General features: G+C 28.6%; 1 protein-coding gene across 10 annotated transcripts in view; it reads left to right on the forward strand.

The window, feature by feature from the left end:
- Positions 1–600: 600 nt before the first annotated feature.
- Positions 601–17,839, forward strand: part of LOC147801945 (uncharacterized) — a 75,163-nt gene continuing 57,924 nt past the window's right edge. For 2 of the 10 annotated variants that reach the window (XM_087154593.1, XM_087154594.1), the window contains exons 1-5: positions 625–1,068; positions 1,177–1,356; positions 6,022–6,195; positions 7,196–7,262; positions 15,873–15,975. In XM_087154593.1, coding sequence (XP_087010719.1) covers positions 6,037–6,195; positions 7,196–7,262; positions 15,873–15,975 — 329 coding nt within the window. In that variant the 5' untranslated portion in view covers positions 625–1,068; positions 1,177–1,356; positions 6,022–6,036. Of the gene's footprint in view, positions 1,069–1,176; positions 1,357–6,021; positions 6,196–7,195; positions 7,263–15,872; positions 15,976–16,012; positions 17,102–17,839 lie in introns of those variants that run through there. The other 8 variants (XM_087154600.1, XM_087154599.1, XM_087154596.1 and 5 more) reach the window with 8 other exon arrangements.

The raw sequence follows: 17,839 nt of genomic DNA on the forward strand, positions 1-17,839 counted from the left end.
GAAAAGAAATTTTAGAAAAATATGAAATAAAAACTTTATTAGTATTTTTTTTTTAATTAAATATTAAACGCTGTTTAAAAATTACGAATTTTTTGGTAAAGGAAACTTTATTTACGTTAAAGTAATGAAGTCCCGCATGGGACTGATTGTTAAGACACGGTTCCCAGCAGATCACCGAAGTCAAGCATCACTGGCAGCGGTCAGTGTGCGGGTAGGTGACCACTTGGATTAGTCAGCGTAGGGACCGAGGGTGTGCGGTATGGGTCCTCGTTAAACTGTGCTACCGTAAAGTGATCGACTTCGCGCGCAGGTCGTCGGGGGTGCCATCCCCTCTGCCGAGGATCAAATTTGTGATGGCATGTCTTCGGATCATCCTCAGGGATGTTTCCCAGACCGTCACCAATAGCCCATTGTGCAGCTCAAGCGCGACGTAAATGAACTACAACAACAACTAAAGTAGTGAAAGGGAAATAAAAAAATTAAATAAAATAAATTTTTAAAAAAATTAAGAATTAACTTTTGACGATATTGCGCTCTGGTCATCGGGCTGCTAAAGCAGGTTGAGCCATCCGCTCTTCAGGGGATTAAAATTCTCACTCTACGATAAGTGAGCTATAAACAAAATACTGCATACTGCAGAGAATTCCAAAAAAGTCCGTCAGTCAACATCACTTATCATTGGTATTCACGAGAAAATTATTAAGATTAATTCAAACTAATAATAAGTATTAAAAATGGTTATAGCTCAACTGGATTGTAAAAATTTACTGCAATACTTGAGTATTTTTCATATTTATTTGAGCTTTTAAGGTCTAGAAAGAGATACCATGTACGTTAGATAGGATCACCAAAAAACTAACTTAAAATAATTAATTTCATTCAATAATTCTTGTTTTTACTTTATATTTCTTCTTTGAAATATATACTTGCTTTAATAGACATGTGCTTAAAATTCGCCCAGCTTCGTTAAGGAAAATAGCTTTTCTTAATGAAGTTTTTAAGCAAAAATGAACTTCAGACACTGTTTAAGATTAAATGCGTTGTTAAATATTAATTTTTAAATTTTTGGTAAGCCAATTTTTGTTTGTTTCGATGTTTTAGATGTGTTATTCTGTTGTTTGTTGCAGATGTAGTTAAAAAATAAATAAATAATCACATGTGTATTTCTGATACTAGTGCCCTGAGAATACAGTAGGACCTGTGCATATCAACAATCATTGCTTAGGTGCAAAAGGGTTTTTTAACTTGAAAATTTTAAAAACAAACATGTAGTGATTTCTACATTTACACTGCTTCAATAAACACTCTTAAAGAATTGATGAGAAGATCTGAACAGTTAAAGGAAAACAAACTCTAGTAAGAGGAATAAAACATTTTAATGTTTGTTATCTTCATCTTAATATTTGTACTGCTAACTCCTAGAATCAAATGAAAAAAACATTATTTGTGACATTTATTTTATCACAATATTATTTGTTAACTGTAATGGTATGCTGGTAACAATAATTACATGCTAAGTATGTTAAAACACAAACATCTTTATTGGCTGAATATTCCAGATGTCATATGACATCTCCCCTTTAAGAAAGTATTCACTAAAATACAAATATAATTTAAAATTCTATTTTCATTTAAACAATCACAAAATGTTATTGTATAAATATTGATGTTAATTATAATTTATTCATTGTTTTTGTATTAATTTACAACTGAATACCCGTTCTACGTATGGGGAGAGGTCAGCTGCAATTGATTAGTACTGAACAACAGTACAAAATCCTGCTCAAAACTTCACCACAAACTTCACAATAACACTAAAATTGTTTATTTATTATCTGTTGTGCTTCTGGATTACCTTACATTATTAGATTAAGCAAAACGTGTTATCCCATCAAAATAAAGAATAACTGTTTTCATTATCATCTGGCAGAACGCTGTTGCTCCAGGCAACTCATAATATTTAAAATTTACCACAATCAAGATACTTCCTCCTGTAATTCGTGGGGATTTGGTACTACTGATATTCGAGACTCTAACCCGTGATCTATCTGCCACCTAGGATATTTTACATCAACATTGTGTTCAGTATGAGCCAGATGCGGAATTCGTATTGACGAGTCATTGCTGAGATTCGAACCCGGTTCATCTCATTAGAAGGCGAGAGCTCTATCCCCTGAGCCACCACGGCTCTTACTCATTGTTTATTTACGACTACCTATGTTCAACTCCATAGCCTTGTAATTTTGAACACAATCCTTAAGACAAGGAAACTTCTGGATCAGTACCCCCAGAGGTATTGATTTGTTTTAGGAACATGGAGGACTTTGCGACTCGACAGATTTAATCTGCATCAGTCTCCATTTACTACAGGGGACATCTTCGGCCTGCCTGGGATCAAGCACACGAACTCTTGGACATGGGACCTGTGCCCTACCAACCAGGCTATCCCAGCCCTTTACTCATTGGTTTGGGGAATTTCTTTGTCAAATTTTTTAGCTTCTACCATTGCTTTATACTGCTTACAATTTTTTTGATTATTAGCAAGGATGCCATTGCCCATACACATAGCAAGCTCTTCTGGTAATAAAAGTTTTCTAAAGAGATTGATCGATACTGTTGCTCCTGAAGTTCTTGAAATAAAAAAGAATGAATGTGGAAAGACACCTTTGATGTTGGCTGTTATTCACAATCAATTTGAATGTGTTAACCTTCTACTCAAAGCTACAGTACATGTTGATAACTCTGATTCTCTGGGACAAACAGCTCTCCATTAGCCACTAATAACGTTTGATCACTTTTTTCATTCAGAGTTGATAATATTTTTATACTGATACTCGTATATTCTTCCATTTTTTTTGTTTCTTTACTAAGAAAACGTGAAAAAACATTTCTACAGTATTCTTAGCAAATCTGAATTTAATTTCAACCCATAAATAAAAATTGTTAGAGCATTTTCATAACATAAGATCGAACTGAATTGAGTTTTATGTACATGTGATTTTTTTTTTCTATAATGGAATTTAATATCAGAGCAATCTTGCAAACCTCTTTTATAGTTGGAAAAAATAAACTTTGTTAAAATTAAGTTTTCTAATGCTATTCTTATATTCCCTTATGGATATGGATTTTTACCACGAAAAATAATGACCAACTGTCAAACTATTCTTTTATGTTTGCATGCTTTGTTATAAAATAATAAATAACACTAGTCAACAATGTTCAACAACATTCAGAGTTAAAAATTTTTCTCTTTTTTTTCGATACTCATACTTGTATATTCTTAATTTATTTTTTTATTATTTTCTTTTGTTTGTTTCTTTACTGGAAAACCCCTGAAAAAACACTTTTCCAGTATTCTTAGAAAATCTGAATTTAATTCCTATCCATGAATAAAAATTGTTAGAGAATTTCTATAAATATAAGATGGATCAAAATTCAGTTTTATGTTTTGATTTTTTCCTATAATGGAATTTAATATCAGAGCAATCTTGCAAACCTCTTTTGTAGGTAAAAATAATAAACATCTTTAAAATTAGGTATTCTAATACTACTCTTATTTTTCCTTATGGCATATGAATTTCTACAACAAAAAATAATAACCAATTTTTAAACAATTTTTTTATGTTCATGTGCTTTGTTATAAAATGATAAATAACACTAGTCAACAATATATAACTTTTTTTTTCTCTAACATTGATAAAAATAATTTTAATGTTTTTAAAGGTGCTGAATATAGATATGATAATGAAAGCTTAGCTCTTGCTTTTTATTGATTGAAGTTTTTCAGGATAGTCCTTAAAGAACTATGTTTTTGTTTACTTTGTAGTCATCACCGGAAATTTGCCAACTAAACTTGTCACAGTTTACTGTTCGGTTGCTTCTTGTTCTCGTAGGTTTCTTTCGTGTCAATTGCCTAACCAATCAAAACAGATCGTTTGATGAATTGATGATCAGTCTCCCTCACCATTTATCCATTTTGTTGTCAATTTTCATCAATGTCACTAAAAATACCAAATTATTTTTGCTATTAAAAGAAATGAAAGAGAAGGAATTTGGTGGTCCCAAAATGTTCTAATCCATAAATATATATATATACATAAATAAGTATATACAGTGTTTTCACTACAGCGCGAGAACGCGAGAATCTCGCATATTTTTTTCTTTTCTCGCCTTAAAAAATGATTACCGCGAGAAATTCGCGCATTCTATAAACCAATTTCAAAATTCGCGAATTTCTCGCATTTTGAAAAAAAATTCTCATTGCGCCAATTAGAATAAAATCCGTTTTACTTTTCTTCCTGGATCTTTCATTATTTTCAACATCTGCCCCATTATCTAGCCTCCCTGCTACCAGTATTGTTCAGAATCTTTAAGAACTACAGAACACCATCCCTCCGAACCTCTTTCAGAACGCATTTCTCTGCAACCACGTGTTTACTGTAGGTAAGGTTTCTTCATGTAAGACGTTCAAATTTTTTGCGCATTAATGCAAGATGGACAAATACCTTGTAAAGGCAATATCTTCTACTCCGAAACGGACTAATGAAAATGAAACAAATGTGGGTAGAAGCGATCAAAACGAAACAAGTACGCATTTGAGTTACCTAATGAGAATAGCTGATGAAAAAGTAGATATAGAACATTTTCCATATGATGATGCAGCAAAAATATTCAATGCTTTAAAAATTAGAAGATATTAAAAATGTATTATAATTAAAGAAATGATTTTTTTCATGTCTCTTTATGTTTTTGTTTTTTAATTTTTAGAAATTTCACTTAACTTTTTAAAATCTCACCCTGTTTTTGAGAAAGGGTGAGAAATTCTCACCCATTTTTTCTCTACGATGAAAACACTGATATATATATATATCGGGGTCCCAAAGCGGGTCCCCATTTACTGTCTGGTCAGGATTATTCCACTACTTTAATCTTTAGGTAATTGTAGATCTCTTACCGGATCATTCAACTTACATTGTGTGATTTCATGTTGCTGTATTGACTTCTCGTTGCTCCAAAAATCAGGATCTTTGAAGGTGAAGAAATAGCACCAGAATCACTACTACTGTCATCAATTATCCTGTAAGACTCGGCTGGGTTTGGAACAAGCAAACTGACTTGCTGATCATCCAGATCCTGGGAGTAGCAATGCCAATTGATATCTTTTATTCTTCAACATGGAACTAAGACTAGCAACACAAGAAATGCAATGTATATGTGGGGACCAGGGCTCGTACTGGTCTCCGATTCCACAACCAAGGCACAGACTTTAAACCCTCTTAATGGCTGACATTATTGTTCGCTTTTGTTATTTTAACCTCCCCTCTCCAGAAATATATTTTATAACCGTCCGTGAACAGTTGATCCAATTTTGGATTTACCACTACTAATGTTCAACTCTGTAGCCCTGTAATTTTGAACCCAATCCAGAAGACAAGGAAATTCCTGGAACAGTACCACTAGTGGTATGATTTGTTATGGAAACATGAAGGACTTTAAGGCCGTGCATCAGTCTCCATTTACTACACTAGGAGTGCTCGGCCAGCAGGGATGGAATCCATGACCTCTTGAACATGGGCCCAGTGCCCTACCAAAATATAGCAAAAGAAGAGATATAGCAAGAGAGGTCTCAAGAAATATAGCAAAAATTATCATCATAGTTTACCCTTTGCAATATAGTTTGCTATTTCACTCACAAATATAACTGAAATGGATTACTATTAAGGCATTGTTAATAGTCTTTTCTGTACATGCAAAAAACTTAGCCGATTATGTACAGAAACTGAACTAAAGTTATATGAAAATAAATAATTTTTTATTAATTTTCAAAACAAGAATTTAAACTAGAATTATTAATTTTCAAAACAAGAATTAAACTAATTTTTACAATTTCACAATTATTTTTGTAAACTCATCAATTATTTTTCAAATGTTAAATAACAATGTAATTTTCTTAATCATAAAAAGTGCCTGCCTGTGATTTGTTTCCCATGTCTAAACTTATTAGTTATTTATCTTAAACAGGGCTTTCATCGATGCATGAAGCTGCTTCTGTCATACGATGCATCCTATCATCTGAAGGATTTTTCGGGAGTAACACCTTTACATTTGGCTGCCATAAATCCTAATTCCAAGTGTCTGTCTGCAGTTCTTAAGGTTCTCAAGCCCGGAGAGTCAGATATACAAGACAGTTCAAAAGTAAGTCTCTTTAGATGATACAGGGTTAACTATTTCCTGTTTCAAAAGGATGTTTATTTACTGGTGTCTATATACAAAGCAGGGTGATGCACATAAAGTACTCATCCCCGGGGCAGAATAGCAGCAACATTGTCGCAGAACATTACAGAGTTCTTGCAGAAAGATTTTTCTTTTGAAAAGTTTTAAAAATTTTTTTTCTTTTTTACAGTAATAGGTGAATCCCTCAGTAATAGGTGAATCACAGGTTAGAATGCCTTCGCTGTTAGGCTAACCATTGGCGGTTTTCTTCTCCTTCTAATTTTTAGTAATTGTAGCACTTAATGATCAGCTTCATGTTCAATGTAATGTAGTCAAAAATTTAATATATCCGCCAGTTTGAATGCAAAAATATTAAATTACGGTTGTGATCGCATCAAATTTTGTTTGAACAATATAATGTTGTAACCATATAAATGTTATTTTAAAAAATGTTTACTCAGAAAAATTACTTCTGATCACCAATAGATCTAAATATTTATAATACTAATAGATAATAATACTTGGACGTGGGAAGTGGAGGTACAAGCATAAGCAAACAGAATTCCTTTTAGTACATATATGTTAAATGAATAATTTTAACTTTAATAGAAAAACTTGGTTTAGTTTTCTGCCAAAAAACAACAGTCGTTGCGAAGCAATCATCGGGATTGCTGAGTGGCAGTGAACAGGGGGCTTAGTCTCCTAGCTTATAAATAAAATTTTATAAATTTTTTCTTGACTTAATGGTTTATTTTAAAAGAAATTGCAGCTTTTTAAACCAATGATTTTTTTAAAAAAAATCAAATTTAAATTCGGAGATTAATCATACTTTAAATCCTGCTAACCCTGGTAATAAATGCAATTTTTTTCTCCATTGTATTGTATAAAGAATTTGTGATATTCAGATTTAGGTGTATTTCAATGCTTTGAATATTATCCACAGTGTTATTATAATAATGTGTTAATATTTGTGTTTCTACAGAAAACTGCCGTGCACTGGTGTGGCGCATGGGCAAATGCAGGTCATGTTGGAATGTTGCTCTTTAAAGGTATATTCTTTTCTTTAAAGTTAGAATTCTAAAAATCTTAAAACTTTTATAAGAATTTTTGTTGACTGCATGTTAATAAAGAAAGTACCTATTTCAGGGTTGCCTCAGGCGACTAAAATGCAACTATTTGAAATTATTTTTTACATGAGGTGACTATGGCAACTTTTTTTGTCTGAAAGGCTAAAAAAAAAAATTATTTTTAAGAAAAGAAGACTATTGGGAGACTTTTCTGTACTCCTAGCAATGTTTTTTTTTTTTTTAGTATGAATTGGGTTGACAACCTGCAGCCTACGGTAGATTCTGCACATAATGATTTTTTTTTTTTTTTAAGAAAAAAAAATGTGGAATTGCGAATTTGAGTCCTGACTTTTCAATGCGCTCAATTTGCTCAGATTCCATTGTAAATCTATTTTGTTTCTCGATCACCTTTTCAATGGTTATTGTTATGAAATTCTGCATGATTTTATAAAACCCAATTTTTAATACGATATTACGATGCGTGAATTTTGAATTTAAATAATCACTTTTCACAATATATATATTTATGTATGTATTTGCTAAATCAATTATTGGTTAAACTAAAAATTTTTTAGAAAAAGTACATTTTTTTTAATGAAAAAATATTTTTTTGAATGATTTCTAGCAATTAAAAGTATATAATTTTGTGCAAATATTCTAATTTTTTTGATATAAAAATTTTGTGCTAGAACACTAATGTTTAGATAAATATTATCATATTTGTGACAAACTTGACTAAGTGGATAATTTTATATGACAACTAAGACATTTAATAAAGTTTTAGCCATCTTTTTGTTCTTATTTCGGCAACTACTTTAGGCTACTAAAAGTAACTATATTGTTCATTTTTTTTGTGGCAATCCTGTATTACTAATCTATCCAGCAACATTGGGGACAATAATAATGGTTCCATAATGTGGGGTTTTAGGAATAGGCACTTTTATATATATATCACAAGCAAAATTTATTAATAATATACAACATTTAAAGTTTAGAATGTAGAAGATGCAATTTAATGCAATATTAGCTAGTGAAGGGTTTAAACTGAAACTCCTCTGGTGGGAAGAGGGGATGTCCAGATTTGATTGAGTATTCGTGATGTGATAGTTTGTTCACATAGCAGCCTTGAATGGCTAAATACACAGCAATTTACATCAGCACTTTTATTTGTCAATAATACTTATGGATCATTCATTATGGATCATAACATTCTTCAAAACTTCTTAATATTTCTATATTATTTTGTTATTTTACTTTATTATTATTTTCTTTATTATTATCTTTAAGCATTTTTTTTTATTTTTATGAAGCATAACAATTTATTGGACTGTCGTGTACACATATGGTAAAAACATAATATAATTTACAAGCCCTTGTATGGATATACAAAGTATATTTAAGAGATTAGAAATTTTAAAAAATAAATTATTAATGTTTTAATTTACTTTAATTTTTTTTTACTAATCAAAATTTCAAATTTTAAAATTTTTTAGTTAAGGTATTATGGTATTTTTTTAATCAATAGTTAAAATCTTTAATGAAATTTTTAACTTTATTCTTTTTAATGGTGTCAAAATTTTTCATGATGACATGACACTTTTTTATGTCTTGTAAAAAAAATTACATTTGTAAGAAAAGATAAAATTTTTTCCCCTGAACAACACTTGTTGCCTATTTCTCTGGATAAACCAGAAAATTCAAGAAAATCTAATTCTTTTTTCATTCTAATCTTTGAAAAAAGTATGGGGAAAGTTTTTTGTTAAAATCATTAGTCCAATCAGATTTAAGTTATGGCATTTTATATTTTCTTCCCTGTTAATCTGAATGTAAGAATCGAAATGAAGATAGTATATACTTTGTTCTGTGCGTAGTTATACTTTGTGCTGTGAATGATAAGCTAAACATTATGAATAAAACACAAAATGGATATAATTATAATTCTAAATGTCAAAATGCAAAATAGTATGCCACTGTGGAATTACATTTTGTGTTTAAACACTGAAGAAGAATCTTGTTTATAGGATTAAAAGTATGATCTTTTTATTTTTTGTGCTTTATTCACATCTAGCACTTTTGTGCTTTATTCACAGCTTTATTCATTGTTTTAGTCAGTTAACAGTGCCATATTATTGTAAGGATACACCATATGAATATAAGGACATCTTTTGCCTGATGATATAATGGTTCCTCAAAATAAATTACCATAATTTCCTGCATATAATTAACAGATTAGCTGTTAAAAAAGTATTGAAATCATCTCTGTGGTTTATTTATTGAAATTATTTACACCAAACATCACCAATTTTTTTAAAACTTTTGTCCGTAACTTTTTTTTGGTAACTTTTAAAAAAAAATAATAAACAACATCGCTGTTAGCATTTTAAAATGACTTTGCACTAGCATTGACTGTTTTGTAAAGTTAAGAAATTTAATTGAACTTCAAAATGTCATTTTCCTGGTATGTCCTAAACAATGTTTCCAATAATAACTAGCTTCAAAACTTCCCATAAATTTCTCAATATCTAAATTTTTTTTTATCTCAACCAGTGTTAGCATTTCTAGAATATACGCAGAGGGTATTATTTACAAAAACTTGGTTTAAAATAACTTTTTCTGTCAATAATTTGTTTGTCCCAAGAAAATCTGTCATTTTCTTGGCTACTTTTAGTTAGTGGTATATATCCAAAATAGATAGAGCCAGCAATCAATATCTTATGTTAATGGATTGATTAGTTGCCCTCCTATATAAACATGTCTTGTTGCATGAATAAAGAACCAATTTTCTGCTTCAAAATCTATTTAAAAAATTTTTTCAAGGTGAGTAGGTTTTTGTGTTGTCATTTTCCTGGCTTTTTGAAATCATTAATAACATAAACTACATAGATTTATGTGAGTTATTTTAAGAAATCCTGTTTTCAGCAGAATATAAACGTCTTAAGCCAAAATATTAAATTAAAGTGAAGTTATATGCTATAAAATGGTGAATTTGTCATTATCCTGGCTTATGAATGCCAGAACATTGAAGTGTTACCAGAATTTTTTTTTAACTGCTAATACAGTAAGGAGGAAAAGCAAATATTAACCTAATACCAAGCTTATATATGATTGTAATATGCTTGAGTGTAATCAAAGTTATTTATTTATCTAATAATTGATTATTATACACAATTTTTTTCTGGACAACAACAATAAAAAAAAATATTTGATTCTTCCTACGGTGGATAAAAATAATTAATTTAAACAATTTAAGGTTCATCTAACATAAAGGCCTAAGATGAGTTACTTACTATTAACTTAAAATGACTGTTTTTTAAACTTCAAAGCTAATATGTCATTTTCCTGGCATTCAAGATATGATGAATTTCTATTGTATTTTGTTTCTCGAGCAAATGTCAATAAACTACACTGCTACCTGTAAGATATTAATAAGTGTAACTAAAGAAGTATGCAGAAAATGTTTTAGATAATTTTGAAGACTTTAAATTTGAAGAAATTTTTTGGTCCGAATTGTCATGTTTAGAAAGAATACCCATATGCAAGTTTGAAGTTGCGAACAAGAACATTGGTAAAATATATTTTCCCTCGAAAAACTCTTCAATCAGGCTCTGATTCTCATCTCCGAATTCACATACTCAATTTTTTCACATTTTTTAAATATATATTAAAGTTACATTGTATATTTTTTTATTTACATTAAAAGTAGATTGGTGCAATAAACAAACTGCCATATAATCCACAGATTACAGTGGTGTTAATTAACAGAACTGAATTTATTAACTGAAATTTCTGCCCTTACAGATTGTCCACCTTCGTGGATAAAACAGGAAATTATGGTAAATTTCTATTCTGTTTGAAATTTGAGTATCCTTGATTTTATTAATCTCACTATAAACTTTATTACTTGTTTATTACTTTTAAAATACTTTTTTTGTAGGATGCTAATCTATGCACAATCAGGGTAAAACACCTTTTCATTGGGCAGCTACAAATCCTACATCTAGTGCATTGGATTGTGTTGAAATTCTCTTGGTAAGTTGTATTCCTTGTTTCTCAAAATTTTACAAAGATGTAACCCTGCTAACTGATAATTTAAAAATCCTACTTAAACAAAATAGATCATTGAACTTTATTTATCATTATTTATACTCACTTTATTCTGAACATATAAAATAAATTAATTTTCACTTTGTGAATAAATTTACTAATTTAAAGGGAGGAAAATATTCCTAGATTTATTTGCCATTTGTTATAAATGTCATCTGTGGTGCCGTGCCCAAAAATACAAGCCTGCTGTGTTAATAATTGAGAAATTTTTGATTTTGGTGCCAGTATTGTGTAATCTAAAATTTATATTTGTGAACTTCATTTATGTTATTTATATTTAGTGTTTTTCTAAGAAATAGATATTTTTTTCATTTCATGAATAAATTTAAGAAAGGGGGGATTTCTTATAAATAATGATTAAACTAAACTTAGTGACGTGACAGCCCCTGGAGGGCCAAGGCCCTCCGTATTGGAATAACAACATCTAAATTTTTTAATATCTGATATAAAATTTATTATTTAATTATAGAGGATTAAATTAGGAAATTAATCAACAACACTGAAACAGAGACAAAAAGATATTGCCGAGTTATTTATAAAAATTGCTGATAGAAATTAATTTAAATAAAGTTTTAATCACAACTTTCTGATGATATTTTAGATATTAATAATGTTTGCCACACAAAACTGTGCTATTGTCACATTGTATCCATTATTGCAAACAGCAAAAACAAGTTTTAAAGATTCATGTTTATCTGTTCTTTTAGGAGTATTAGCAAAAAGGTATGTCTAATTTTTTTGAAAAATGTGATCCTTTTCTGTAATTTCTAACAATTCATAAGAATTTTTCTGAGAAAAGTTGTTCTTTTTATTTATTAGTTCACTAAGTTGACAATAGTTTCATATTTTCTTTGACTGTTATTTTTAAATTTATTTCAATTTTTTCCCTTTTTAGGTTTCAAAGGAAACATGCAACACAGATGTATTAGATAATGTATTTAGCACACCTCTACATTGAGCTGCTAGGAAAGGTAAAAATTGATTTAAAAATGAATTTAAACTGTATTTCCGTCTTGTAAGTTATTTGCTATTATTGTTTTCATGCATTGTGTTTGTTGCTCAATTTACATTTTACTAATTGAAACTCATGACAAACAATTGTTAACAATGTTAAAAAAATTTTATATGCTGTAACTTGTTTATGTACTGAGAAGGGACACAGTTCAAAGAAAACTTTTAAACTAATCTAATTTGCATAAATAAACACAGGAAATGTTTTTTTATGACGATTAGGCACATTTGTAGTATGGCATATATGTTTTTAGTAAGGGACTCTACAATAGCTCACTTACCTTCATACCAGTAGCTAAAAAATTTCCAGCACAGCAGCATGTATATTATAACAGCATTTGTATAGTATTTTTTCATGTAAGTTTTCTTTTTTGAATTGGAACAGCTGCTCAAAATGCTTTAAAACAAAATTTTGGCTATTTCTGTTCAAAAATGAAAAAAAAAAATTTTTTTCCTTCAAAATATTTCTCAGCTGTTCCAAAGCTTCTAATGTTCAATGAACTAATGACCATTGCTCAATGAACTAATGTTCATTGAGCAAAAAGTGTAGCTTAAACCCAATTTGGTGCTAAATTTGTCTTCAAAAATTAGTTTTGTCTATCCAAAGCAGCAAGCACAATTTTCGTTTTTTACCTATATATCAATTAACGTGTTTAGTTAGACTTTTTGTTTTCCTCATTGAATAGAGTGCATCCTATAACTAATTACTAAAGTAACAAAATTCACTTGTCCAGTAATTCGGCTTCAGCTTCATAACGTTCCAAATAAAATACACAATTTACGTTGTTTCAAAAACACAATAAATCACAAAGGGAACACGAAAAAAAGGTATTACGCATTCATTGAAACATGGGATTATCCAACATGGAAGAAAAGAAAAAAATCTCGTCAGCAGATGTATGTAAGCAAAATTATAACCTGACTTTAAATATGTATGAACAAAAATCTCTTTCTTATTAATCTCATTTCTATCATATCAAATTACATTTTTGTTTTTAACTAATGCAGGCATTTGACCAGTTCTACTTCAAAACCTTAATTGTCCAAAACTCTTTTTGTTTTGAATTTTTTTGTTTTTTCTACGAATATAAAGAAGAATTTCAATGGACATATTGATCTATGAATAAAGACAGGGGACAGAACGTTTTTAAAAAGTGCTTAAAGATGCTTTTTAGATTGGGTGTTTGTAAAAATTGCTTAATTTTTTCTTTTCCACATTGATTGTCACTATAGATAAAAAAAAAGCGTGGTTTTCACAATGTTTTACTAATGATTTTCACAACTCATTCAGCCATAGTCTGTTCTTGTGTACCATTATACTTATGTAGAAGCACCAATCATTTCAATGACTCGTGGATCTGCATTCGCTTATACTGTACTGGATTCTTGCACTCATAGAGCAGTCAACAAGCAGCACTTTGAAATTTTAGTCCCCCTTTGATTAATTTGATTTAATAAGGACTATTTGAGATTTTCCTTCTAATTATGAGAGTTGAGATGCCTGATTAACTGCCCTATATAATGAAGTAAAAAATTTGAGACTTTTTATTGTATCATGACTTTACCACATTCTTCATGGAAATTTGCTGCACTCTTAAATTGTTTTAAGGAAAGAAAAAAAAACCTGAATATCTTTTAATGGCAAGATCTTAAAAAAAGAATGAATTGAGGAGCTTCCTATCTTTTAACATTTAGCAAATACAGGAAGAAACCTTGTGTTACAGATTTTTCAATTCTAAATTATGCAATTTATATTTTTGTCCATTTTATATAAAAAAATAATTGAATTTAAACATTTAATAATTTTTGAATTATAAAATAGGATGAATGTAGGAACATTTTACTTTTAACAAAAATGTTTAGTTTCAATACTTGTTGTATTTTCATTTAAAAAATAATGAATTTTTTTCATTGAAGAAATATTGACCAAATTACAGATTTTAATAAAAATTTAACATAGGCCATTCAGTAATTGTAATATAAATTTATTAGTGTTTTCTTAATTTGTTTAAATATCTACACATCTTTATATGATCAATAATATTAATCTTATAAATGTTTTTATGCAAAACATTTATAAATAATTTTTATTTAAATCTAAAATATTCACTTGATAACTTAACCCTTTGCCCGTAATGCCTGAACTCTGTTTGGGTAAGGCAAATGCGCCAATTTTAGAATGATGGCCTGAGTTTGCACAAGCGAAAAATCGATGTTTCAATTCCTATGCATAATACGTAATTTACCATTTTTCCATTGGATGGTGATACTTGTTTTTGAATTTTTCTGAGAAAGATTCTGTTGTTTCCAGCCATTTGTCAGATTTTTTTTCAAATTCTGCTGTTCTTCTCTTGGATGGAATTCATGACAGTTGATATAAATAATAATATTGTTCTATTAGTTTATTATATTTACCTTGAAATTTATGGCATTCGATTTGTTTTGCTGTAATTTGAGAAAAATTACTGCACATTAACATTTCCCATTCATGTGAAAATATTGAATATGGTAGTTATTTCATTTAAAATTTTGTTTTCATAAAAAAATTATCTATATCTAACATTTTGATGATATCAGGAAGCAAAATTTAAGAGAAATTTTTTTCAAAATGAGAAAATTGAGAAAAATTACTGTACATTAACATTTTCCATTCATGTGAAAATATTGAATATGGTAGTTATTTCATTTACAATTTTGTTTTTACAAAAAATTATCTATTTCTAACATTTTGATGATATTAGGAAGCAAAATTAAAGAAATTTTTTTCTTTTTTGGCGCGTTTTTCCCAAATATATTCCAGAGGCAAGAGGTTAAATTCAAGTTTAAAAAAAGTTTTTTGCAATTTGTTGATTATATATATATATATATATATATATATATATATATATATATATATATATATATATATATATATATATATATATATATATATATATATATATATATATATATATATGTGTGTGTGTGTGTAATAATTTGCTGTTTAATACTTATACATGTTTCAGTTACATCCATGTAAATATGTAAATAAGGAAGATTGATTTGCTCTATCATGTGAAAATTGGAAGAGTTTATTTTTTATATTTCCTGATTTTAAATAATTTTTTCTTGATTTGAAATCTAACTAACAAATTGTAAGTCTTTGCACTTAGAAATTCATGAAGATGTTAAGCTTGAATAAAAATAACTATGGTTGTTTTCAATCAAGGATTAGTTTGTAATAATCGTATAATAGTCTTATCCATTTTAGTTAGAAATCTAAGCATTTTACTTAAAAAATGGTTTTTATTTGATATTAAGCAATGTGATTACAGGACTTTGATTGATAACTGATTCTTTTTCAAATATCATTTTGCCAAATCTTGATCAACTTTGGATAGATAAATTTTTCTATGTGAAGTTTTCTCTAACTAGTTAAGTCTTTGGCAATATCTTTTTATGTCATTATAGTTGTTGATGCATATTTTTGTGCATTAGGCTTTGCTGATAAGGTTTATTTTTTATTAAAAAGAGCCTTCACACTAGTGCTGATGACTCTGGTGCAACTCCTTTACCTTATGCTGCTTTTCATAATTATGCTGTAAGAAATTCATTTACATTTTATTTATTGTATTTCTACATTTTCACAATGTTCATAGATATGTTATTTGCTTACTTTAGCATATTTTTTCTCCATAAATTTACTTAATAATTAAAACTAAGAAATGCTGAATGCTATTTTGGGTTCTGAGGGTTATTTTTGTCACTTATGTAGCTGTGATTTTCTTATATCTATATAAGGCTAAAACATTTTAACTGAATTCAAAATATCTGTTTTTCTCATTATCAGCATGATGGCATTTTTGAAACATATTTCTTTGTTCATTTATAAGTTCTTTACATCTTCTATTTCCCTCATTATTTTACTTAACTAAAGTTTAGAAATTCTTAAATTTTTGCTCTTGCATTTGGTATGATAGGAATTATTTTTATAATTTATGTAGGTTTTTTTTTATTTATTAAGCTATTTTTTTACAATTAACTGAATTTTTCCCCTCATACTTAGATATAGTATTTTTGGTATAAATGCCAATATTAAGTATAAATGCCTTATATATAGTATAGTATGATGATGGTATCAATGCCAAGTAGTAAATATATAATATGCATGCTAAGTTTTCCTCGTAATTTGATATGGTTATATTTTTTAAGCATATTTAATCCTGTTTGGATTTTTGAACTTGTATTTTAAATTAAAACTTTCTCACTACAGAAATAAATTTCAAATTTGTCAAAAAGAGCAATTATATTTCTCTAGATGATATTCTTACTTAAATTAATGCAAAGTAGAGTTCTAGTTTTAAAATAAATTATTAATTTCTCTGAATAAAATAAATTTTCAATTTGGGTGTTTTATTTGTATGGTAATGAATGTCTGTTTAAAAAAAATATTTTTCTCTGTTTTAAAAAACGAAGATATGTAATTAGGGACCAATAAATAATTTAAAACTTAACCCTTATTTTTGTAAACATTTCACAGATTATTTTAGTTTTAAACATTATTAAATTAATTTTTTTAGAGTTGCAACAATTACCTACCATATTCATAGTTGCCAACTCTACTGGATTTTCTAGGATATTACTTGATTTTGCAAGTCTCCCCTGGTCTACTGGTTTAATAAAAATTCTGATAGTTTTTATACATTTTAGAAAATTCCTAAAATTGAGTAAGTTCCCTATGAAAATAAAAATTTTGCACAAATTATTACTTGCTTGAATTTTTAAATAAATATTACTAATACATAAGGAAGCGAGCCTCACTTATAATAATTAGTTTCAATCAAGTTCATTTAATGTAAATCATAACTGCAAAACATAGCAGTTTTTCTATTTTGATGACTATAAAAACTTCTAAAATTCCATGTGTATAAAATATTAGTACATTATCTTGAAATTTATTTTATTTGATAAAATCTACTGGATTTTTTTCCTATTCATGTTGGCAGCTATACATGTTACTCAGTAAAACATTACCAGGTATACATATCATTTTATGTTTATTCAAATGAGGCAATCATATTTTAAATTTATCATTTTTTAAATTTATATATTTCTAATCATATTTATTGATGAGATTATAAATATAATGGATCAAATAAAACTAAATTATATGCTTCCCCAATCAAAACTCTTAAGAAAGCTAAATATGTTATTTTGTCAAACAAGCTAAATATGTTAATTACAAGCTCTAGTTTTGTAGAGCATAACCACTTTATTATACCTAGACACTGCTTTTATAACTTGCTGCATCCAGGCAAAAGTCAAGAAGGTAAGTATGGACCTAAGCGAGCCCTTTGTATATGGATAGTAAAAATGGTAGGCATAATGGAAAAAAAAACTTTAAGTATTATTTCTTAAAATAATAATTTTCACCCTTCTTAAAAATGAAAATTTAGTGTAATAAC

The sequence above is a fragment of the Parasteatoda tepidariorum genome, chromosome 11, assembly GCF_982258835.1.
Source record: "Parasteatoda tepidariorum strain Cologne lab strain chromosome 11, Ptep-v5.0, whole genome shotgun sequence".
NCBI lineage: Eukaryota > Metazoa > Arthropoda > Arachnida > Araneae > Theridiidae > Parasteatoda > Parasteatoda tepidariorum.